The sequence below is a fragment of the Petromyzon marinus genome, unplaced genomic scaffold (assembly GCF_048934315.1).
Source record: "Petromyzon marinus isolate PM22_M1 ecotype Great Lakes invasive population unplaced genomic scaffold, UKy_Petmar_22M1.pri1.0 PM_Scaffold_40, whole genome shotgun sequence".
In the NCBI taxonomy this organism is placed as follows: domain Eukaryota; kingdom Metazoa; phylum Chordata; class Hyperoartia; order Petromyzontiformes; family Petromyzontidae; genus Petromyzon; species Petromyzon marinus.
In genome coordinates this window covers 235,001-259,051 of record NW_027423391.1, presented here as the reverse complement: position 1 = coordinate 259,051, position 24,051 = coordinate 235,001, and the positions used below count along the sequence as shown (strand labels likewise).

General features: G+C 56.8%; 1 protein-coding gene across 5 annotated transcripts in view; it reads left to right on the top strand.

Moving 5' to 3' along the window:
* The first annotated feature begins 5,832 nt into the window (after positions 1–5,832).
* The window catches only part of LOC116938062 (heat shock protein 75 kDa, mitochondrial), a 72,961-nt gene continuing 54,742 nt past the window's right edge, over positions 5,833–24,051 (top strand). For 3 of the 5 annotated variants that reach the window (XM_076064364.1, XM_076064365.1, XM_076064363.1), the window contains exons 1-6: positions 5,833–6,074; positions 8,352–8,468; positions 9,842–9,921; positions 14,586–14,762; positions 16,171–16,242; positions 20,144–20,316. In XM_076064364.1, coding sequence (XP_075920479.1) covers positions 5,882–6,074; positions 8,352–8,468; positions 9,842–9,921; positions 14,586–14,762; positions 16,171–16,242; positions 20,144–20,316 — 812 coding nt within the window. In that variant the 5' untranslated portion in view covers positions 5,833–5,881. The remainder of the gene's footprint in view (positions 6,075–8,351; positions 8,469–9,841; positions 9,922–14,585; positions 14,763–16,170; positions 16,243–20,143; positions 20,317–24,051) is intronic. The other 2 variants (XM_076064361.1, XM_076064362.1) reach the window with 1 other exon arrangement.

The following is a 24,051-nucleotide window of genomic DNA, read 5'->3' as shown; positions in this document are numbered from 1 at the left end:
TGTGTCTCCCGTGTGTCTCCCGTCTGTCTCCCTTGTGTCTCCCGTGTGTCTCCCGTGTGTCTCCCGTGTGTCTCCCGTCTGTCTCCCTTGTGTCTCCCGTGTGTCTCCCGTCTGTCTCCCGTGTGTCTCCCGTGTGTCTCCCGTGTGTCTCCCGTGTGTCTCCCGTCTGTCTCCCGTGTGTCTCCCGTCTGTCTCCCGTGTGTCTCCCGTCTGCCTCCCGTGTGTCTCCAGTCTGTCTCCCGTGTGTCTCCCGTGTGTCTCCCGCGTGTCTCCCGTCTGTCTCCCGCGTGTCTCCCGCCTGTCTCCCGTCTGTCTCCCGCGTGTCTCCCGTCTGTCTCCCGCGTGTCTCCCGTCTGTCTCCCGCGTGTCTCCCGTGTGTCTCCCGTCTGTCTCCCGTGTGTCTCCCGTCTGTTTCCCGCGTGTCTCCCGTCTGTCTCCCGTGTGTCTCCCGTCTGTCTCCCGTGTGTCTCCCGTCTGTCTCCCGTCTGTCTCCCGTGTGTCTCCCGTCTGTCTCCCGTGTGTCTCCCGCCTGTCTCCCGTGTGTCTCCCGCCTGTCTCCCGTGTGTCTCCCGCGTGTCTCCCGTCTGTCTCCCGCGTGTCTCCCGTCTGTCTCCCACGTGTCTCCCGTCTGTCTCCCGCGTGTCTCCCGTGTGTCTCCCGTCTGTCTCCCGTCTGTCTCCCGTGTGTCTCCCGTCTGTCTCCCGTGTGTCTCCCGTCTGTCTCCCGTGTGTCTCCCGTGTGTCTCCCGTCTGTCTCCCGTGTGTCTCCCGTCTGTCTCCCGCGTGTCTCCCGTCTGTCTCCCGCGTGTCTCCCGTGTGTCTCCCGTCTGTCTCCCGTGTGTCTCCCGTCTGTCTCCCGTGTGTCTCCCTTGTGTCTCCCGTCTGTCTCCCGTGTGTCTCCCGTCTGTCTCCCGCGTGTCTCCCGTCTGTCTCCCGCGTGTCTCCCGTCTGTCTCCCGTCTGTCTCCCGCGTGTCTCCCGTCTGTCTCCCGCGTGTCTCCCGTCTGTTTCCCGCGTGTCTCCCGTCTGTCTTCCGCGTGTCTCCCGTCTGTCTCCCGTGTGTCTCCCGTCTGTCTCCCGTGTGTCTCCCGTGTGTCTCCCGTCTGTCTCCCGTGTGTCTCCCGTCTGTCTCCCGTGTGTCTCCCGTCTGTCTCCCGTGTGTCTCCCGTGTGTCTCCCGTGTGTTTCCCGCGTGTCTCCCGTGTGTCTCCCGCCTGTCTCCCGTGTGTCTCCCGCCTGTCTCCCGTGTGTCTCCCGCCTGTCTCCCGTGTGTCTCCCGCCTGTCTCCCGTGTGTCTCCCGTGTGTCTCCCGTGTGTCTCCCGTCTGTCTCCCGTGTGTCTCCCGTCTGTCTCCCGTGTGTCTCCCGCGTGTCTCCCGTCTGTCTCCCGCGTGTCTCCCGTCTGTCTCCCGCGTGTCTCCCGTCTGTCTCCCGTGTGTCTCCCGCGTGTCTCCCGCCTGTCTCCCGTGTGTCTCACGCCTGTCTCCCGTGTGTCTCCCGTCTGTCTCCCGTGTGTCTCCCGTCTGTCTCCCGTCTGTCTCCCGTGTGTCTCCCGCGTGTCTCCCGCCTGTCTCCCGTCTGTCTCCCGCGTGTCTCCCGTGTGTCTCCCGCCTGTCTCCCGTGTGTCTCCCGCCTGTCTCCCGTGTGTCTCCCGCCTGTCTCCCGCATGTCTCCCGTGTGTCTCCCGCCTGTCTCCCGCGTGTCTCCCGTCTGTCTCCCGCGTGTCTCCCGTCTGTCTCCCGCGTGTCTCCCGCGTATCTCCCGTCTGTCTCCCGCGTGTCTCCCGTCTGTCTCCCGCGTGTCTCCCGTCTGTCTCCCGCGTGTCTCCCGTCTGTCTCCCGTCTGTCTCCCGCGTGTCTCCCGTCTGTCTCCCGCGTGTCTCCCGTCTGTCTCCCGCGTGTCTCCCGCGTGTCTCCCGTCTGTCTCCCGCGTGTCTCCCGTCTGTCTCCCGCGTGTCTCCCGTCTGTCTCCCGCGTGTCTCCCGCGTGTCTCCCGTCTGTCTCCCGCGTGTCTCCCGTCTGTCTCCCGTGTGTCTCCCGTCTGTCTCCCGTCTGTCTCCCGCGTGTCTCCCGTCTGTCTCCCGCGTGTCTCCCGTCTGTCTCCCGCGTGTCTCCCGCGTGTCTCCCGTCTGTCTCCCGTGTGTCTCCCGTCTGTCTCCCGTCTGTCTCCCGTCTGTCTCCCGTGTGTCTCCCGTCTGTCTCCCGTGTGTCTCCCGTCTGCCTCCGGTGTGTCTCCCGTGTGTCTCCCGTCTGTCTCCCGTGTGTCTCCCGTCTGTCTCCCGTGTGTCTCCCGTCTGTCTCGCGTGTGTCTCCCGTCTGTCTCCCGTGTGTCTCCCGTCTGTCTCCCGTGTGTCTCCCGTGGTTCTCCCGTGTGTCTCCCGTGTGTCTCCCGTCTGTCTCCCGTGTGTCTCCCGTCTGTCTCCCGTGTGTCTCCCGTGTGTCTCCCGTCTGTCTCCCGTCTGTCTCCCGTGTGTCTCCCGTGTGTCTCCCGTCTGTCTCCCTTGTGTCTCCCGTGTGTCTCCCGTGTGTCTCCCGTCTGTCTCCCGTGTGTCTCCCGTGTGTCTCCCGTGTGTCTCCCGTCTGTCTCCCTTGTGTCTCCCGTGTGTCTCCCGTCTGTCTCCCGTGTGTCTCCCGTCTGTCTCCCGTCTGTCTCCCGTGTGTCTCCCGTGTGTCTCCCGTCTGTCTCCCGTGTGTCTCCCGTCTGTCTCCCGTGTGTTTCCCGCGTGTCTCCCGTGTGTCTCCCGCCTGTCTCCCGTGTGTCTCCCGCCTGTCTCCCGTGTGTCTCCCGCCTGTCTCCCGTGTGTCTCCCGCCTGTCTCCCGTGTGTCTCCCGTGTGTCTCCCGTGTGTCTCCCGTCTGTCTCCCGTGTGTCTCCCGTCTGTCTCCCGTGTGTCTCCCGCGTGTCTCCCGTCTGTCTCCCGCGTGTCTCCCGTCTGTCTCCCGCGTGTCTCCCGTCTGTCTCCCGTGTGTCTCCCGCGTGTCTCCCGCCTGTCTCCCGTGTGTCTCACGCCTGTCTCCCGTGTGTCTCCCGTCTGTCTCCCGTGTGTCTCCCGTCTGTCTCCCGTCTGTCTCCCGTGTGTCTCCCGCGTGTCTCCCGCCTGTCTCCCGTCTGTCTCCCGCGTGTCTCCCGTGTGTCTCCCGCCTGTCTCCCGTGTGTCTCCCGCCTGTCTCCCGTGTGTCTCCCGCCTGTCTCCCGCATGTCTCCCGTGTGTCTCCCGCCTGTCTCCCGCGTGTCTCCCGTCTGTCTCCCGCGTGTCTCCCGTCTGTCTCCCGCGTGTCTCCCGCGTATCTCCCGTCTGTCTCCCGCGTGTCTCCCGTCTGTCTCCCGCGTGTCTCCCGTCTGTCTCCCGTCTGTCTCCCGCGTGTCTCCCGTCTGTCTCCCGCGTGTCTCCCGTCTGTCTCCCGCGTGTCTCCCGCGTGTCTCCCGTCTGTCTCCCGCGTGTCTCCCGTCTGTCTCCCGCGTGTCTCCCGTCTGTCTCCCGCGTGTCTCCCGCGTGTCTCCCGTCTGTCTCCCGCGTGTCTCCCGTCTGTCTCCCGTCTGTCTCCCGCGTGTCTCCCGTCTGTCTCCCGCGTGTCTCCCGTCTGTCTCCCGCGTGTCTCCCGCGTGTCTCCCGTCTGTCTCCCGCGTGTCTCCCGTCTGTCTCCCGCGTGTCTCCCGTCTGTCTCCCGTCTGTCTCCCGCGTGTCTCCCGTCTGTCTCCCGCGTGTCTCCCGTCTGTCTCCCGCGTGTCTCCCGCGTGTCTCCCGTCTGTCTCCCGCGTGTCTCCCGTCTGTCTCCCGCGTGTCTCCCGTCTGTCTCCCGCGTGTCTCCCGCGTGTCTCCCGTCTGTCTCCCGCGTGTCTCCCGTCTGTCTCCCGTGTGTCTCCCGTCTGTCTCCCGTCTGTCTCCCGCGTGTCTCCCGTCTGTCTCCCGCGTGTCTCCCGTCTGTCTCCCGCGTGTCTCCCGCGTGTCTCCCGTCTGTCTCCCGTCTGTCTCCCGTCTGTCTCCCGTGTGTCTCCCGTCTGTCTCCCGTCTGTCTCCCGTGTGTCTCCCGTCTGTCTCCCGTGTGTCTCCCGTCTGTCTCCCGTGTGTCTCCCGTCTGCCTCCGGTGTGTCTCCCGTGTGTCTCCCGTCTGTCTCCCGTGTGTCTCCCGTCTGTCTCCCGTGTGTCTCCCGTCTGTCTCGCGTGTGTCTCCCGTCTGTCTCCCGTGTGTCTCCCGTCTGTCTCCCGTGTGTCTCCCGTGGTTCTCCCGTGTGTCTCCCGTGTGTCTCCCGTCTGTCTCCCGTGTGTCTCCCGTCTGTCTCCCGTGTGTCTCCCGTGTGTCTCCCGTCTGTCTCCCGTCTGTCTCCCGTGTGTCTCCCGTGTGTCTCCCGTCTGTCTCCCTTGTGTCTCCCGTGTGTCTCCCGTGTGTCTCCCGTCTGTCTCCCGTGTGTCTCCCGTGTGTCTCCCGTGTGTCTCCCGTCTGTCTCCCTTGTGTCTCCCGTGTGTCTCCCGTCTGTCTCCCGTGTGTCTCCCGTCTGTCTCCCGTCTGTCTCCCGTGTGTCTCCCGTGTGTCTCCCGTGTGTCTCCCGTCTGTCTCCCGTGTGTCTCCCGTCTGTCTCCCGTGTGTCTCCCGTCTGCCTCCCGTGTGTCTCCAGTCTGTCTCCCGTGTGTCTCCCGTGTGTCTCCCGCGTGTCTCCCGTCTGTCTCCCGCGTGTCTCCCGCCTGTCTCCCGTCTGTCTCCCGCGTGTCTCCCGTCTGTCTCCCGCGTGTCTCCCGTGTGTCTCCCGTGTGTCTCCCGTCTGTCTCCCGTGTGTCTCCCGTCTGTTTCCCGCGTGTCTCCCGTCTGTCTCCCGTGTGTCTCCCGTCTGTCTCCCGTGTGTCTCCCGTCTGTCTCCCGTCTGTCTCCCGTGTGTCTCCCGTCTGTCTCCCGTGTGTCTCCCGCCTGTCTCCCGTGTGTCTCCCGCGTGTCTCCCGTCTGTCTCCCGCGTGTCTCCCGTCTGTCTCCCACGTGTCTCCCGTCTGTCTCCCGCGTGTCTCCCGTGTGTCTCCCGTCTGTCTCCCGTGTGTCTCCCGTCTGTCTCCCGTCTGTCTCCCGTGTGTCTCCCGTCTGTCTCCCGTGTGTCTCCCGTCTGTCTCCCGTGTGTCTCCCGTGTGTCTCCCGTCTGTCTCCCGCGTGTCTCCCGTCTGTCTCCCGCGTGTCTCCCGTCTGTCTCCCGCGTGTCTCCCGTGTGTCTCCCGTCTGTCTCCCGTGTGTCTCCCGTCTGTCTCCCGTGTGTCTCCCTTGTGTCTCCCGTCTGTCTCCCGCGTGTCTCCCGTCTGTCTCCCGCGTGTCTCCCGTCTGTCTCCCGTCTGTCTCCCGCGTGTCTCCCGTCTGTCTCCCGCGTGTCTCCCGTCTGCTTCCCGCGTGTCTCCCGTCTGTCTCCTGCGTGTCTCCCGTGTGTCTCCCGTCTGTCTCCCGCGTGTCTCCCGTCTGTCTCCCGTCTGTCTCCCGTCTGTCTCCCGCGTGTCTCCCGTCTGTCTCCCGTGTGTCTCCCGTGTGTCTCCCGTGTGTCTCCCGTCTGTCTCCCGTGTGTCTCCCGTCTGTCTCCCGTCTGTCTCCCGCGTGTCTCCCGTCTGTCTCCCGTGTGTCTCCCGTCTGTCTCCCGTCTGTCTCCCGTGTGTCTCCCGTGTGTCTCCCGCCTGTCTCCCGTGTGTCTCCCGCCTGTCTCCCGTGTGTCTCCCGTCTGTCTCCCGTGTGTCTCCCGTGTGTCTCCCTCTGACCCCGCCCCCTGTAGAACGTCACCACGTCACCCCTGACCCCGCCCCCTGCAGAACGTCACCACGTCACTTCTGACCCCGCCCCCTGCAAAATGTCACCACGTCACCCCTGACCCCGCCCCCTGTGACGTCACCACGCCCCCCCACGTGCGTTGAACTGAAGAGGTGTCATGGCGTCCCGCGTGGCTGCTGTTTGTGTCTCTGGCGGGAGGCGCCTCTCGCTCGTCTCGCGGTGCCTCCATCACCGCCTCCACCTCCACCACCACCGCCTCCTCCACCACCACAGCCTCCACCGCCTCTCGCCAGCAGCGGCGGTGGTGGCGGTGGGGGGAGGTGGGAGACGTGGAGGAGGACGTGGACTGGGTGAGGGTAACGGGGCATCAGTGACCTCTACACACACACAGATATACACACAGACACACACACAGACACACACACAGTACACACACACACAGACACACACAGTACACACACAGACACACACAGTACACACAGTACACACACACAGTACACACACACAGTACACACAGTACACACACAGACACACACACAGTACACACACACACAGACACACACACAGACACACACACAGACACACACACACAGACACAGACACACACACAGACACACACACACAGACACACACAGACACACACACACACACAGAGACACAGTCACACAGTCACACACACACAGACACACACACAGACACACACACAGACACACAGACAGACACACACAGACAGACACACACAGACTCACACACAAAGACACAGACACAGACACACACACAGACTCACACACACAAACACAGACACACACAGACAGACACACACAGACTCACACACAAAGACAAAGACACAGACACACACACAGACTCACACACACAAACACAGACACACACAAACACAGACACACACACAGACACACACACAGACACACACAGACACAGTACACACAGATACACACACACAGACACACACAGTACAGACACACAGACACACACAGATACACACAGTACACACACACACAGACACACACAGTACACACACACAGACACACACAGTACACACACACACAGATACAGTACACACACAGTACACACACACAGACACAGTATACACACACAGACACACAGACTCACACACAGACTCACACACAGACTCACACACAGACTCACACACACAGACACACACACAGACACACACACACAGACACACACACTGACACACAGACACACACACACAGACAGACACACACACAGACACACACACAGACACAACACAGACAGACACACCACACACACACAGACACACACACAGACTCACGTGGTGCAAAGACAAAGCTCCCCCAGGTAGCCTCTAGCAGGGCTGTAGAGGCAAGTGTTGCTGATGATGATGCTACTGATGATGGTGCTGATGATGATGATGGTGCTACTGATGATGATGATGCTGCTGCTGATGATGATGATGCTGCTGATGATGATGCTGCTGATGATGATGCTGCTGCTGATGATGCTGCTGATGATGGTGATGATACTACTGATGATGCTACTGATGATGCAGATGATGATGATGGTGATGATTCTACTGATGATGATGCTACTGATGATGATGATACTACTGATGATGATGCTACTGATGATGATGATGATACTACTGATGATGCTACTGATGATGCTGATGATACTGATGATGATGATACTACTGATGATGCTGATGATGCTACTGATTATGATGATAATGCTACTGATGATGATGATAATGCTACTGATGATGATGCTACTGATGATGATGCTACTGATGATGCTGATCATGATGCTACTGATCATGATGCTACTGATGATGATGATGCTACTGATGATGATGATGCTACTGATGATGCTGATGATGATGCTGATGATGATGCTGCTGATGATGCTGCTGCTGCTGATGATGGTGCTGATGATGAAACTGATGATGCTACTGATGATAATGATACTACTGATGATGATGATGATACTACTGATGATGATGCTACTAATGATAATGATACTACTGATGATGCTGATGATGATACTACTGATGATGATGATGCTACTGATGATGCTACTGATGATGATGCTACTACTGCTGATGATGCTACTGATGATGCTGATGATGATGCTGATGATGAAACTGATGATGAAACTGATGATGCTACTGATGATGATGCTACTGATGATGCTGATGATTATGCTGATGATGGTGCTGATGATGAAACTGATGATGCTACTGATGATGATGCTACTGTTGCTGATGATGATGATACTACTGATGATGATGCTACTGATGATGATGCTACTGATGATGCTGATGATGATGCTGATGATGAAACTGATGATGAAACTGATGATGCTACTGATGATGCTACTGATGATGCTGATGATTATGCTGATGATGGTGCTGATGATGAAACTGATGATGCTACTGATGATGATGCTACTGTTGCTGATGATGATGATGATACTACTGATGATGATGCTACTGATGATGATGCTACTGATGATAATGATACTACTGATGGTGATGATGATGCTACTGATGATGATGCTACTGATGATGATGATGATGCTACTGATGATGATGATGATGTAACTGATTGCCTCTCTCTGTTTCACAGGAGTCGGATGGAAGATCTCATCAGCAGCAGCATCAACATCATCAGCATCATCAGCAGCAGCATCATCATCAGCAGCAGCTTCACCCAGTGACACTAAGGATGAGAAGCTGACTCCAGGTTCATGCCGCCGCTGATGATGATGATGATGATTGTTGTTGTTGATGTTGATGGTGATGATGATTGTTGTTGTTGATCTGGTTGTGGTTGTTGTTGATGATGATTGTTGTTGTTGATGATGGTCTGGTTGTAGTTGTTGTTGTTGTTTTGTTGTTGTTGATGATGGTTTGGCTGTGGTTGTTGTTGTTGTTTTGTTGTTGTTGTTGTTGATGATGGTCTGGTTGTTGTTGTTGATGATGGTCTGGTTGTGGTGGTTGTTGTTGTTGTTGATGGTTGTTGTTGATGATGATGATGATGGTCTGGTTGTGGTTGTTGTTGTTGATGATGATTGTTGTTGTTGATGATGGTCTGGTTGTGGTTGTTGTTGTTGTTGTTGATGATGGTCTGGTTGTGGTTGTTGTTGTTGATGATGGTCTGGTTGTGGTTGTTGTTGTTGATGATGGTCTGGTTGTTGTGGTTGTTGTTGTGATGTTGTTGTTGATGATGGTCTGGTTGTTGTGGTTGTTGTTGTGATGTTGTTGATGATGGTCTGGTTGTGGTTGTTGTTGTTGTTGTTGTTGATGATGGTCTGGTTGTGGTTGTTGATGGTGATGATGATGATTGTTGTTGTTGATGATGGTCTGGTTGTGGTTGTTGTTGTTGTTGTTGTTGATGATGGTCTGGTTGTGGTTGTTGTTGTTGTTTTGTTGTTGTTGATGATGGTCTGGTTGTGGTTGTTGTTGTTGTTGTTGTTGATGATGGTCTGGTTGTTGTGGTTGTTGTTGTTGATGATGGTCTAGTTGTGGTTGTGGTTGTTGTGATGATGTTGTGATGTTGTGGTTGTTGTTGTGATGTTGTTATGTTGTGATGATGTTGTTGTGATGTTGTGGTTGTTGTTGTGATGTTGTTATGTTGTGATGATGTTGTTGTGATGTTGTGGTTGTTGTTGTGATGTTGTGATGTTTTTGTGATGTTGTTGTTGTGATGTTGTTGTTGTTGTGATGTTGTGATGATGTTGTTATTGTGATGTTGTTGTGATGTTGTTGTGATGTTGTTGTTGTGATGTTGTTGTGATGTTGTTGTGGTGATGTTGTTGTGATGATGTTGTTGTTGTGATGTTGTTTGATGTTGTGATGATGTTGTTGTGTTGTTGTGATGTTGTTGTGATGTTGTTGTTGTGATGTTGTTGTGATGTTGTTGTGATGTTGTTGTGATGTTGTTGTGATGTTGTTGTGATGATGTTGTGATGATGTTGTTGTGATGTTGTTGTGATGTTGTTGTTGTGATGTTGTGATGATGTTGTTGTGATGTTGTTGTGATGTTGTTGTTGTGATGTTGTTGTGATGTTGTTGTGATGTTGTTGTGATGTTGTTGTGATGTTGTTGTTGTTGCAGGTAAGGAGCGGTATGAGTTTCAGGCGGAAACCAAAAAGCTGCTGGAGATCGTCGCGAAATCTCTCTACTCAGAGAGAGAGGTACACAGAGAGAGTACACAGAGAGAGACACAGAGAGAGAGACACAGAGAGAGACACACAGAGAGAGACACACAGAGAGAGACACACAGAGTGTATACAGAGACACACAGAGACACACACACAGAGAGACACAGAGAGAGACACAGTGTACACAGAGACACACACAGTGTACACAGAGACACAGAGAGAGACACAGAGAGAGACACAGAGAGAGACACAGTGTACACAGAGACACACACAGTGTATACAGAGACACACAGAGAGAGACAGAGACACAGAGAGACACACAGAGAGAGACACACACAGAGTGTATACAGAGACACACAGAGACACACACACAGAGAGACACAGAGAGACACAGTGTACACAGAGACACACACAGTGTATACAGAGACACACAGAGAGAGACAGAGACACAGAGAGTACACACAGAGAGAGACACACAGAGTGTATACAGAGACACACAGAGACACACACACAGAGAGACACAGAGAGAGACACAGTGTACACAGAGACACACACAGTGTATACAGAGACACACAGAGAGAGACAGAGACACAGAGAGACACACAGAGAGAGACACACAGAGTGTATACAGAGACACACAGAGACACACACACAGAGAGACACAGAGAGAGACACAGTGTACACAGAGACACACACACAGAGAGACACAGAGAGAGACACAGTGTACACAGAGACACACACAGTGTATACAGAGACACACAGAGAGAGAGATAGAGACACAGAGAGTACACACAGAGAGAGACACACACAGTGTATACAGAGACACACAGAGACACACACAGAGAGACACAGAGAGAGACACAGTGTACACAGAGACACACACAGTGTATACAGAGACACACAGAGAGAGATAGAGACACAGAGAGTACACACAGAGAGAGACACACACAGTGTATACAGAGACACACAGAGACACACACAGAGAGACACAGAGAGAGACACAGTGTACACAGAGACACACACAGTGTATACAGAGACACACAGAGAGAGACACAGAGAGACACACAGAGAGTACACACAGAGAGTACACACAGAGACACAGAGACTCAGAGAGAGAGGTACACAGAGAGACACACAGAGAGAGACACAGAGAGAGACACAGAGAGAGACGCACAGAGAGAGACACAGAGAGAGACACAGAGAGAGACACAGTGTACACAGAGACACACACAGTGTATACAGAGACACACAGAGAGAGAGACACAGAGACACAGAGAGACACACAGAGAGTACACACAGAGAGTACACACAGAGACACAGAGACTCAGAGAGAGAGGTACACAGAGAGACACACAGAGAGAGACACAGAGAGAGACACAGAGAGAGACGCACAGAGAGAGACACAGAGAGAGACACAGTGTACACAGAGACACACACAGTGTATACAGAGACACACAGAGAGAGAGACACAGAGACACAGAGAGACACACAGAGAGTACACACAGAGAGTACACACAGAGACACAGAGAGTACACTGTGTACACAGAGACACACAGAGACACACACACAGAGACACAGAGAGTACACTGTGTACACAGAGACACAGAGAGTACACTGTGTACACAGAGACACAGAGAGTACACTGTGTACACAGAGACACAGAGAGTACACACAGTGTATACAGAGACACACAGAGACACACAGTGTACACAGAGACACACACAGTGTATACAGAGACACACAGAGAGAGACACAGAGACACAGAGAGACACACAGAGAGTACACACAGAGAGTACACACAGAGACACACACACAGAGACACAGAGAGTACAATGTGTACACAGAGACACAGAGAGACACAGACACACAGTGTACACACAGAGACACACACAGAGACACAGAGAGTACACTGTGTACACAGAGACACAGAGAGTACACTGTGTACACAGAGACACAGAGAGTACACTGTACACAGAGACACAGAGAGTACACACAGAGACACACACAGACAGTGTACACAGAGACACACACAGTGTACACACACACAGACACAGAGACACAGAAAGACAGTGTACACACAGAGACACAGAGAGACACAGAGAGACACACACACAGTCACACACACACATAGAGACACACACACACACAGAGGCACAGAGACACAGAGAGAGACAGTGTACACACAGAGACACAGAGAGACACAGAGTACACACAGAGACACACACACACAGACACAGAGTACACTGTGTACACAGAGAAACAGAGAGTACACTGTGTACACAGAGACACAGAGAGTACACACAGAGACACACACAGACAGTGTACACAGAGACACACACAGTGTACACACACAGAGACACAGAGACACAGAGAGAGAGGTACAGAGATAGTACACACACAGTGTATACAGAGACACACACAGTGTATACAGAGACACACACAGTGTACACAGAGACACACACACAGAGAGACACACAGACAGTGTACACACACAGAAACACAGTCACAGTACACACAGACACACAGAGTACACACAGTCACACACAGTGTACACACAGAGACACAGAGAGACACAGAGAGTACACATAGTACACACACAGTACACACAGACACACAGAGAGAGAGACACAGTGTACACAGAGACACAGAGACACACAGAGAGAGACACAGTGTACACAGAGACACAGAGACACAGAGAGACACACACAGACAGTGTACACAGAGACACACAGTGTATACAGAGACACAGAGAGAGACACAGTGTACACACAGAGACACAGAGACACACACAGTCACACACAGTGTACACACAGAGACACACACACACACAGAGACACACACACAGAGACACACACACACACAGTGACACACACAGTGACACAACACAACAACCGCCATTCGCCACTAAGTGGCGGTGACGTCACCACGACGCTTGTGCCAGGCTATGTGCACCCTGAGGCCACGTGAAGTGTCGAACGCCCGCTGGCAGGAGGTCACGGGGCAGACCCAGGTGCCACGGGTCGACTGACTGAGACGAGTGGCTGATGCACCACCTGTGCCCCCTACTGTGCCAACCTGCTGTGCTTTAGCCACCCGGCGCTCCGCTCGCTGTTGTGAGCGTCGCTCCTCCGCCCTCCGTTGTTGTTGGAGGGCGACTGCCTCCAACTGCCCAGTGGCGTCCTTCACGAGCCTCTGTGTGTGTGTGTGTCTGTGTGTGTGTGTCTGTGTGTGTGTGTCCGTGTGTCTTTGTGTGTGTCTGTGTGTGTGTGTCTGTGTGTGTGTGTGTCTGTGTGTGTGTGCCTGTGTGTTTTTCACTGTGTGTGTCTGTGTGTGTGTCTGTGTGTGTGTGTCTGTGTGTGTGTGTCTCTCTGTGTGTGTGTGTCTGTGTGTCACTGTGTGTGTGTGTCTGTGTGTGTCTCTCTGTGTGTGTGTGTCACTGTGTGTGTCACTGTGTGTGTGTGTCACTGTGTGTGTCACTGTGTGTGTCACTGTGTGTGTGTCACTGTGTGTGTGTCTGTGTGTGTGTGTGTCACTGTGTGTGTCACTGTGTGTGTCACTGTGTGTGTCTGTGTGTGTGTCTCTGTGTGTGTGTGTCTCTGTGTGTGTGTGTCTGTGTGTGTTACTGTGTGTCACTGTGTGTGTCTCACTGTGTGTGTCACTGTGTCACTGTGTGTGTCACTGTGTGTGTCACTGTGTGTGTGTCACTGTGTGTGTGTCTGTGTGTGTGTGTCACTGTGTGTGTCACTGTGTGTGTGTGTCACTGTGTGTGTCACTGTGTGTGTCTGTGTGTGTCTGTGTGTGTGTCTGTGTGTGTCTGTGTGTGTGTCTCTGTGTGTGTGTGTGTCTGTGTGTGTTACTGTGTGTCACTGTGTGTGTCTCACTGTGTGTGTCACTGTGTCACTGTGTGTGTCACTGTGTGTGTCACTGTGTCACTGTGTGTGTCACTGTGTGTGTCACTGTGTGTGTGTGTGTGTCACTGTGTGTCACTCTGTGTGTGTGTGTCACTGTGTGTGTGTCACTGTGTGTGTGTCTGTGTGTGTCTCTGTCTGTGTGTGTCTCTGTGTGTGTGTGTGTCACTGTGTGTGTGTGTCACTGTGTGTGTGTCTGTGTGTGTGTGTGTCTCTGTGTGTGTGTGTCACTGTGTGTGTCACTGTGTGTGTCACTGTGTGTGTCACTGTGTGTGTCTGTGTGTGTGTCTGTGTGTGTGTGTCTTTGTGTGTGTTACTGTGTGTGTCTCACTGTGTGTGTCTGTGTGTGTCACTGTGTGTGTCTCACTGTGTGTGTCACTGTCACTGTGTGTGTCACTGTGTGTGTGTCTCTGTGTGTGTCTCTGTGTGTGTGTGTGTCACTGTGTGTCACTGTGTGTCTCTGTGTGTGTGTGTCACTGTGTGTGTCTGTGTGTGTGTGTCTGTGTGTGTGTGTGTCACTGTGTGTGTCACTGTGTGTGTCACTGTGTGTGTCACTGTGTGTGTGTGTCACTGTGTGTGTCACTGTGTGTGTGTGTCACTGTGTGTGTGTGTGTCACTGTGTGTGTGTCTCTCTGTGTGTGTGTCACTGTGTGTGTCACTGTGTGTGTGTGTCTCTGTGTGTGTGTCTCTGTGTGTGTCTCTGTGTGTGTGTGTCACTGTGTGTGTCACTGTGTGTCTCTGTGTGTGTGAGTGAATAATGTGATCTCTCTCCCCCCCCACTCTCCCCAGGTGTTCCTGCGTGAGTTGGTGTGTAACGCAAGTGACGCGTGTCAGAGGGCTCACACTCTGAGACTCACCTCATCGTCATCATCATCGTCATCATCATCGTCAGCAGCAGCAGCTGCAGCTCACCCTCTCGAGATTCACGTGCACACAAACGCACAGGACGCTACCATCACTGTGCAGGTGGGTGGGTGGGTGGGTGAGTGGGTGGGTGGGTGAGTGAGTGAGTGAGTGGGTGAGTGAGTGAGTGGGTGAGTGAGTGAGTGGGTGAGTGAGTGGGTTGGTGGGTGAGTGAGTGGGTGGGTGAGTGAGTGGGTGGGTGGGTGGGTGAGTGGGTGGGTGAGTGGGTGGGTGGGTGAGTGAGTGAGTGGGTGGGTGGGTGGGTGAGTGAGTGAGTGGGTGGGTGAGTGGGTGGGTGGGTGGGTGAGTGGGTGGGTGAGTGGGTGGGTGGGTGAGTGAGTGAGTGAGTGGGTGAGTGAGTGAGTGGGTGGGTGAGTGGGTGGGTGGGTGGGTGAGTGAGTGGGTGGGTGAGTGAGTGGGTGAGTGGGTGGGTGAGTGGGTGGGTGGGTGGGTGGGTGAGTGAGTGAGTGGGTGGGTGAGTGAGTGGGTGAGTGAGTGGGTGGGTGAGTGGGTGGGTGGGTGAGTGGGTGGGTGGGTGGGTGGGTGAGTGAGTGGGTGGGTGAGTGAGTGGGTGGGTGGGTGGGTGGGTGAGTGGGTGGGTGGGTGAGTGGGTGAGTGAGTGGGTGGGTGAGTGGGTGAGTGGGTGGGTGAGTGGGTGGGTGAGTGAGTGGGTGGGTGAGTGGGTGGGTGAGTGGGTGAGTGAGTGAGTGAGTGGGTGAGTGGGTGGGTGGGTGAGTGGGTGGGTGGGTGAGTGGGTGAGTGGGTGGGTGGGTGAGTGAGTGAGTGGGTGGGTGGGTGAGTGGGTGGGTGGGTGAGTGAGTGGGTGGGTGGGTGAGTGAGTGGGTGGGTGGGTGAGTGAGTGAGTGAGTCGGTGAGTGGGTGAGTGAGTGGGTGGGTGAGTGAGTGAGTGAGTGGGTGGGTGGGTGAGTGGTTGAGTAGGTGAGTGGGTGGGTGGGTGAGTGAGTGAGTGAGTGGTTGAGTGGGTGAGTGAGTGAGTGAGTGGTTGAGTGGGTAGTGAGTGAGTGGGTGGGTGAGTGAGTGAGTGAGTGAGTGGGTGAGTGAGTGAGTGGGTGAGTGAGTGAGTGGGTGGGTGAGTGAGTGAGTGAGTGGGTGGGTGAGTGGGTGGGTGGGTGAGTGAGTGGTTGAGTAGGTGAGTGGGTGAGTGGGTGAGTGAGTGGGTGAGTGGGTGAGTGAGTGGGTGAGTGAGTGGGTGAGTGGGTGGGTGAGTGGGTGAGTGAGTGGGTGAGTGAGTGGGTGGGTGAGTGGTGGGTGAGTGGGTGGGTGAGTGAGTGGGTGAGTGGGTGAGTGAGTGGGTGAGTGAGTGGGTGAGTGAGTGGGTGAGTGAGTGGGTGGGTGAATCTCTGAGTGAGTGAGTGGGTGAGTGAGTTGGTGAGTGAGTAGGTGAGTGAGTGGGTGAGTGAGTGAGTGAGTGGGTGAGTGAATCTCTGAGTGAGTCTCTCCCCTGCTCTAGGATTCAGGATTGGGGATGAGCCGGCAGGAGATGTTGGACAACTTGGGGACCATAGCTCGTTCTGGTACCAAGGTGAGTGGCACTCACCACTCGCTCTCCACTCGCTCACCCCCTACCCACTCACCCACTCACCACTCGCTCACCACTCGCTCACCACCTACTCATCACCCACTCATTCCGTGTCTCTCTCTCTCCCCGTGTCTCTCTCCCCGTGTCTCTCTCTCTCCCCGTGTCTCTCTCTCTCCCCGTGTCTCTCTCTCCCCGTGTCTCTCTCTCCCCGTGTCTCTCTCTCCCCGTGTCTCTCTCCCCGTGTCTCTCTCTCCCCGTGTCTCTCTCTCACCGTGTCTCTCTCTCTCCCCGCGTCTCTCTCTCTCTCCCCGTGTCTCTCTCCCCGTGTCTCTCTCTCTCCCCCCGTGTCTCTCTCTCTCCCCGTGTCTCTCTCTCCCCGTGTCTCTCTCTCACCGTGTCTCTCTCCCCGTGTCTCTCTCCCCGTGTCTCTCTCTCCCCGTGTCTCTCTCTCCCCGTGTCTCTCTCCCCCCGTCTCTCTCTCTCCGTGTCTCTCTCTCCCCGTGTCTCTCTCTCCCCGTGTCTCTCTCTCCCCGTGTCTCTCTCTCCCCGTGTCTCTCTCTCCCCGTGTCTCTCTCTCCCCGTCTCTCTCTCCCCGTGTCTCTCTCTCTCCCCGCGTCTCTCCCCGTGTCTCTCTCTCCCCGTGTCTCTCTCTCCCCGTGTCTCTCTCTCCCCGCGTCTCTCCCCGTGTCTCTCTCTCCCCGCGTCTCTCTCTCTCTCTCTCCCCGTGTCTCTCTCTCTCCCCGTGTCTCTCTCTCCCTGTGTCTCTCCCTCTCTCCCCGTGTCTCTCTCTCCCCGTGTCTCTCTCTCCCCGTGTCTCTCTCTCCCCGTGTCTCTCTCTCTCCCCGTGTCTCTCTCTCTCCCCGTGTCTCCCTCCCCGTGTCTCTCTCTCCCCGTGTCTCTCTCTCTCCGCGTGTCTCTCTCCCCGTGTCTCTCTCTCTCTCTCTCCCCGTGTCTCTCTCTCCCCGTGTCTCTCTCTCCCCGTGTCTCTCTCTCTCCCCGTCTCTCTCTCTCCCCCCGCGTGTCTCTCTCTCCCAGTGTCTCTCTCCCCGTGTCTCCCTCCCCGCGTCTCTCCCCGTGTCTCTCTCTCCCCGTGTCTCTCTCCCCCCGTGTCTCTCTCTCCCCGTGTCTCTCTCTCCCCGTATCTCTCTCCCCATCTCTCTCTCCCCGTGTCTCTCTCCCCATGTCTCTCTCTCCCCGTGTCTCTCTCTCCCCGTGTCTCTCTCTCCCCGTGTCTCTCTCTCCCCGTGTCTCTCTCTCCCCGTGTCTCTCTCCCCGTGTCTCCCTCCCCGCGTCTCTCCCCGTGTCTCTCTCTCCCCGTGTCTCTCTCCCCCCGTGTCTCTCTCTCCCCGTGTCTCTCTCTCTCTCCCCGTGTCTCTCTCCCCGTGTCTCTCTCTCTCCCCCCGTGTCTCTCTCTCTCCCCGTGTCTCTCTCTCCCCGTGTCTCTCTCTCCCCGTGTCTCTCTCCCCCCGTCTCTCTCTCTCCGTGTCTCTCTCTCCCCGTGTCTCTCTCTCCCCGTGTCTCTCTCTCCCCGTGTCTCTCTCTCCCCGTGTCTCTCTCCCCGTGTCTCTCTCTCCCCGTGTCTCTCTCTCCCCGTGTCTCTCTCTCCCCGTCTCTCTCTCCCCGTGTCTCTCTCTCTCCCCGCGTCTCTCCCCGTGTCTCTCTCTCCCCGTGTCTCTCTCTCCCCGCGTCTCTCCCCGTGTCTCTCTCTCCCCGCGTCTCTCTCTCTCTCTCTCTCTCCCCGTGTCTCTCTCTCTCTCTCCGTGTCTCTCTCTCCCTGTGTCTCTCCCTCTCTCCCCGTGTCTCTCTCTCCCCGTGTCTCTCTCTCTCCCCGTGTCTCCCTCCCCGTGTCTCTCTCTCCCCGTGTCTCTCTCTCTCCGCGTGTCTCTCTCCCCGTGTCTCTCTCCCCGTGTCTCTCTCCCCGTGTCTCTCTCTCTCCCCGTGTCTCTCTCTCTCCCCGTGTCTCTCTCTCTCCCCGTCTCTCTCTCTCTCCCCGTGTCTCTCTCTCCCCCCGCGTGTCTCTCTCTCCCCGTGTCTCTCTCTCCCCGCGTCTCTCCCCCCGTGTCTCTCTCTCCCCATGTCTCTCTCCTCCCGTGTCTCTCTCTCCCCGTGTCTCTCTCTCCCCGTGTCTCTCTCTCTCCCCGTGTCTCTCCCCCCGTGTCTCTCTCTCCCCGTGTCTCTCCCCCCGTGTCTCTCTCTCCCCGTCTCTCTCTCCCCGTCTCTCTCTCTCCCCGTGTCTCTCTCTCCCCGTGTCTCTCTCTCCCCGTGTCTCTCTCTCCCCGTCTCTCTCTCTCCCCGTGTCTCTCCCCGCGTCTCTCTCTCTCCCCGTGTCTCTCTCTCCCCGCGTGTCTCTCTCTCTCCCCGTGTCTCTCTCTCCCCGTGTCTCTCTCCCCGTGTCTCTCTCTCCCCGTCTCTCTCTCTCCCCGTATCTCTCTCCCCGTCTCTCTCTCCCCGTGTCTCTCTCTCTTTCCGTGTCTCTCTCACCGTGTCTCCCTCCCCGCGTCTCTCACCGTGTCTCTCTCTCCCCGTGTCTCTCTCTCCCCCCGTGTCTCTCTCTTTCCCCGTGTCTCTCTCTCTCCACATGTCTCTCTCTCCCCGTGTCTCTCCCCGTCTCTCTCTCACCGTGTCTCTCTCTCCCTGTCTCTCTCTCTCCGTGTCTCTCTCTCTCCGTGTCTCTCTCTCCGTGTCTCTCTCCCCGTGTCTCTCTCTCTCCCCGCGTCTCTCTCCCCGTGTCTCTCTCTCTCCCCGTGTCTCTCTCTCCCCGTGTCTCTCTCTCCCTGTCTCTCTCTCTCTCTCCCCGTGTCTCTCTCTCTCTCTCTCCCCCGTGTCTCTCTCTCCCCGTGTCTCTCTCTTTCCCCGTGTCTCTCTCTCCCCGCGTGTCTCTCTCCCCGTGTCTCTCTCTCCCCGCGTGTCTCTCTCCCCGCGTGTCTCTCTCTCACCGTGTCTCTCTCTCCCCGTGTCTCTCTCTCTCCCCGTGTCTCTCTCTCCCCGTGTCTCTCTCTCCCCGTGTCTCTCTCTCTCTCCCCGTGTCTCTCTCTCCCCGTGTCCCTCTCTCCCCGCGTCTCTCTCTCCCCGCGTCTCTCTCTCTCCCCGTCTCTCTCTCTCTCCCCGTGTCTCTCTCTCTCTCTCTCCCCGTGTCTCTCTCTCCCCGCGTCTCTCTCTCCCCGTGTCTCTCTCTCCCCGTCTCTCTCTCTCTCCCCGTGTCTCTCTCTCTCCCCGTGTCTCTCTCTCCCCGTCTCTCTCTCTCTCTCACCGTGTCTCTCTCTCCCCCTGTGTCTCTCTCTCCCCGTGTCTCTCTCTCTCACCGTGTCTCTCTCTCCCCGTGTCTCTCTCTCCCCCCGTGTCTCTCTCTCCCCGTGTCTCTCTCTCTCCCCGTGTCTCTCTCTCCCCATGTCTCTCTCTCCCCGTCTCTCTCTCTCTCCCCGTGTCTCTCTCTCCCCCCGTGTCTCTCTCTCTCCCCATGTCTCTCTCTCTCCCCGTGTCTCTCTCTCCCCATGTCTCTCTCTCCCCGTCTCTCTCTCTCCCCGTGTCTCTCTCTCTCTCCCCGTGTCTCTCTCCCCACGTGTCTCTCTCTCTCCCCGTGTCTCTCTCTCCCCGTGTCTCTCTCTCCCCGTCTCTCTCCCCACGTGTCTCTCTCTCTCCCCGTGTCTCTCTCCCCGTCTCTCTCCCCACGTGTCTCTCTCTCCCCGTGTCTCTCTCTCTCACCGTGTCTCTCTCTCCCCGTGTCTCTCTCTCCCCATGTCTCTCTCTCCCCGTCTCTCTCTCTCTCCCCGTGTCTCTCTCTCTCCCCGTGTCTCTCTCTCCCCGTGTCTCTCTCTCCCCGTGTCTCTCTCCCCGTGTCTCTCTCTCCCCCCGTGTCTCTCTCTCCCCCCGTGTCTCTCTCTGTGCCCGCGTGTCTCCGCGCCAGGCGTTTGTCGAGGACCTGTCCTCGGACAGCTCCCTGTCCCCGGATGCTCCCCGCTCTCTGGTGGGACAATTCGGGGTGGGGTTCTACAGCGTCTTCATGGTATCCACGGACGTCCACGTCACTTCGCGCAGATCCTCGGACGATGGCCCTGGACACGTGTGGACGTCGGACGGGTAGGGGAGAGGGAGAGAGAGACACGGGGAGAGAGAGACACGGGGAGAGGGAGACACGGGGAGAGGGAGAGAGACACGGGGAGGGGGAGAGAGACACGGGGAGAGGGAGAGAGACACGGGGAGGGGGAGAGAGACACGGGGAGGGGGAGAGAGACACGGGGAGAGAGAGAGACACGGGGAGAGAGACACGGGGAGAGACACGGGGAGAGAGAGACACGGGGAGAGAGAGAGAGACACGGGTAGGGGAGGGGGAGAGACACGGGGAGAGAGATAGAGACACGGGGAGAGAGAGAGAGACACGGGTAGGGGAGGGGGAGAGACACGGGGAGAGAGATAGAGACACGGGGAGAGAGAGAGAGACACGGGTAGGGGAGGGGGAGAGACACGGGGAGAGAGATAGAGACACGGGGAGAGAGAGAGAGACACGGGGAGAGGGAGAGAGACACGGGGAGAGGGAGAGAGACACGGGGAGGGGGAGAGACGCGGGGAGAGAGAGAGAGACACGGGGAGGGGGAGAGAGACACGGGGAGAGAGAGAGACACGGGGAGAGACACGGGGAGAGAGAGACACGGGGAGAGAGAGAGAGACACGGGTAGGGGAGGGGGAGAGACACGGGGAGAGAGATAGAGACACGGGGAGAGAGAGAGAGACACGGGTAGGGGAGGGGGAGAGACACGGGGAGAGAGATAGAGACACGGGGAGAGAGAGAGAGACACGGGTAGGGGAGGGGGAGAGACACGGGGAGAGAGATAGAGACACGGGGAGAGAGAGAGAGACACGGGTAGGGGAGGGGGAGAGACACGGGGAGAGAGATAGAGACACGGGGAGAGAGAGAGAGACACGGGGAGAGGGAGAGAGACACGGGGAGAGGGAGAGAGACACGGGGAGAGAGAGACACGGGGAGAGAGAGAGAGACACGGGGAGAGAGAGAGAGACACGGGGAGAGGGAGAGAAACACGGGGAGAGGGAGAGAGACACGGGGAGGGGGAGAGACGCGGGGAGAGAGAGAGAGACACGGGGAGGGGGAGAGAGACACGGGGAGAGAGAGAGACATGGGGAGAGACACGGGGAGAGAGAGACACGGGGAGAGAGAGAGAGACACGGGTAGGGGAGGGGGAGAGACACGGGGAGAGAGAGAGAGACACGGGGAGGGGGAGAGAGACACAGGTAGGGGAGGGGGAGAGACACGGGGAGAGAGATAGAGACACGGGGAGAGGGAGAGGGAGAGACACGGGGAGAGAGAGACACGGGGAGAGAGAGAGACACGGGGAGGGGGAGAGACACGGGGAGAGAGAGACGCGGGGAGAGAGAGACACGGGGAGAGAGAGAGACACGGGGAGAGGGAGAGAGACGTGGGGAGAGAGAGAGACACGGGGAGAGAGAGACACGGGGAGAGACACGGGGAGAGAGAGAGACGCGGGGAGAGAGAGACACGGGGAGAGAGACACGGAGAGAGAGAGACACGGGGAGAGAGAGACACGCGGGGAGAGGGAGAGAGACACGGGGAGAGAGAGAGACACGGGGAGAGAGAGACACGGGGAGAGAGAGACGCGGGGAGAGAGAGACACGGGGAGGGGGAGAGACACGGGGAGGGGGAGAGACACGGGGAGAGAGAGACACGGGGAGAGAGAGAGACACGGGGAGAGAGAGAGACGGGGAGAGAGAGACACGGGGAGAGAGAGAGACACGGGGAGGGGGAGAGACACGGGGAGAGAGAGACACGGGGAGAGAGAGAGACACGGGGAGAGAGAGACGCGGGGAGAGAGACGCGGGGAGAGAGAGAGACACGGGGAGAGAGAGACAGGGAGAGAGAGACACGGGGAGAGAGAGACACGGGGAGAGAGAGACACGGGGAGAGAGAGACACGGGGAGAGAGAGACACGGGGAGAGAGAGACACTGGGAGAGAGAGAGACGCGGGGGGAGAGAGAGACACGGGGGGAGAGAGAGACGGGGAGAGAGAGACACGGGGAGAGAGAGAGACACGGGGAGGGGGAGAGACACGGGGAGAGAGAGACACGGGGAGAGAGAGACACACGGGGAGAGAGAGACGCGGGGAGAGAGACGCGGGGAGAGAGAGAGACACGGGGAGAGAGAGACGGGGAGAGAGAGACACGGGGAGAGAGAGACACGGGGAGAGAGAGACACGGGGAGAGAGAGACACGGGGAGAGAGAGACACGGGGAGAGAGAGACACGGGGAGAGAGAGACACTGGGAGAGAGAGAGACGCGGGGGGAGAGAGAGACACGGGGGGAGAGAGAGACACGGGGAGAGAGAGAGACACTGGGAGAGAGAGAGACGCGATGTCTCTCTCTCTCTGTGTCTCTCTCTCTGTGTCTCTCTCACCCCGTGTCTCTCTCTCCCCGTCTCTCTCTCCCCGTGTCTCTCTCTGTGTCTCTGTGTGTCTCTGTGTCTCTCTCTCTGTCTCTCTCTGCGTCTCTCTGTGTCTCTCTGTGTCTCTGTCTCTCTCTGTGTGTCTGTGTCTCTCTGTGTCTCTGTGTCTCTCTGTGTGTCTGCGTGTCTATGTGTCTCTGTGTCTCTCTGTGTCTCTGTGTCTCTCTGTGTCTCTGTGTGTCTCTGTGTCTCTATGTGTCTCTCTGTGTCTCTCTGTCTCTGTGTGTGTCTGTGTCTCTGTATCTCTGTGTCTCTCTGTGTGTCTCTGTGTGTCTCTGTATCTCTCTGTGTGTCTCTGTATCTCTCTCTGTGTCTCTCTGTGTGTCTCTGTGTCTCTCTCTGTGTCTCTGTATCTCTCTCTGTGTCTCTGTATCTCTCTCTGTGTCTCTGTGTGTCTCTATGTCTGTCCCTGTGTCTCCGCGTGTGTCTCTGTGTGTGTCTCTGTGTCTCTCTCTGTCTCTCTCTGTGTCTCTGTATCTCTCTCTGTGTCTCTGTGTCTCTCTGTCTGTGTCTCCGCGTGTGTCTCTGTGTGTGTCTCTGTGTCTCTCTCTGTCTCTCTCTGTGTCTCTGTATCTCTCTCTGTGTCTCTGTATCTCTCTCTGTGTCTCTCTCTGTGTCTCTGTGTGTCTCTCTGTGTCTCTGTGTGTCTCTGTCTCTCTCTGTGTCTCTGTATCTCTCTCTGTGTCTCTGTGTCTCTGTATCTCTCTCTGTGTCTCTGTATCTCTCTCTCTGTCTCTCTCTGTGTCTCTGTGTGTGTCTCTGTGTGTCTCTGTCTCTCTCTGTGTCTCTGTATCTCTCTCTGTGTCTCTGTGTGTCTCTCTGTGTCTGTGTCTCTGCGTGTGTCTCTGTGTGTGTCTCTGTATCTCTCTCTGTGTCTCTGTGTGTCTCTTTGTGTCTGTGTCTCCGTGTGTGTCTCTCTGTGTGTCTCTGTATCTCTCTCTGTGTCTCTGTGTCTCTGAGTGTCTCTCTGTGTCTCTGTATCTCTCTCTGTGTCTCTGTATCTCTCTCTGTGTCTCTGTGTGTCTCTATGTCTGTCCCTGTGTCTCCGCGTGTGTCTCTGTGTGTGTGTCTGTGTCTCTCTCTGTCTCTCTCTCTGTGTCTCTGTATCTCTCTCTGTGTCTCTGTGTGTCTCTCTGTGTCTGTGTCTCTGCGTGTGTCTGTGTGTGTGTCTCTGTGTCTCTCTCTGTGTCTCTGTGTGTCTCTCTGTGTCTGTGTCTCCGTGTGTGTCTCTCTGTGTGTCTCTGTATCTCTCTCTGTGTCTCTGTGTCTCTGTCTCTCTGTGTCTCTGTGTCTCTGTATCTCTCTCTGTGTCTCTGAGTGTCTCTCTGTGTCTATGTGTCTCT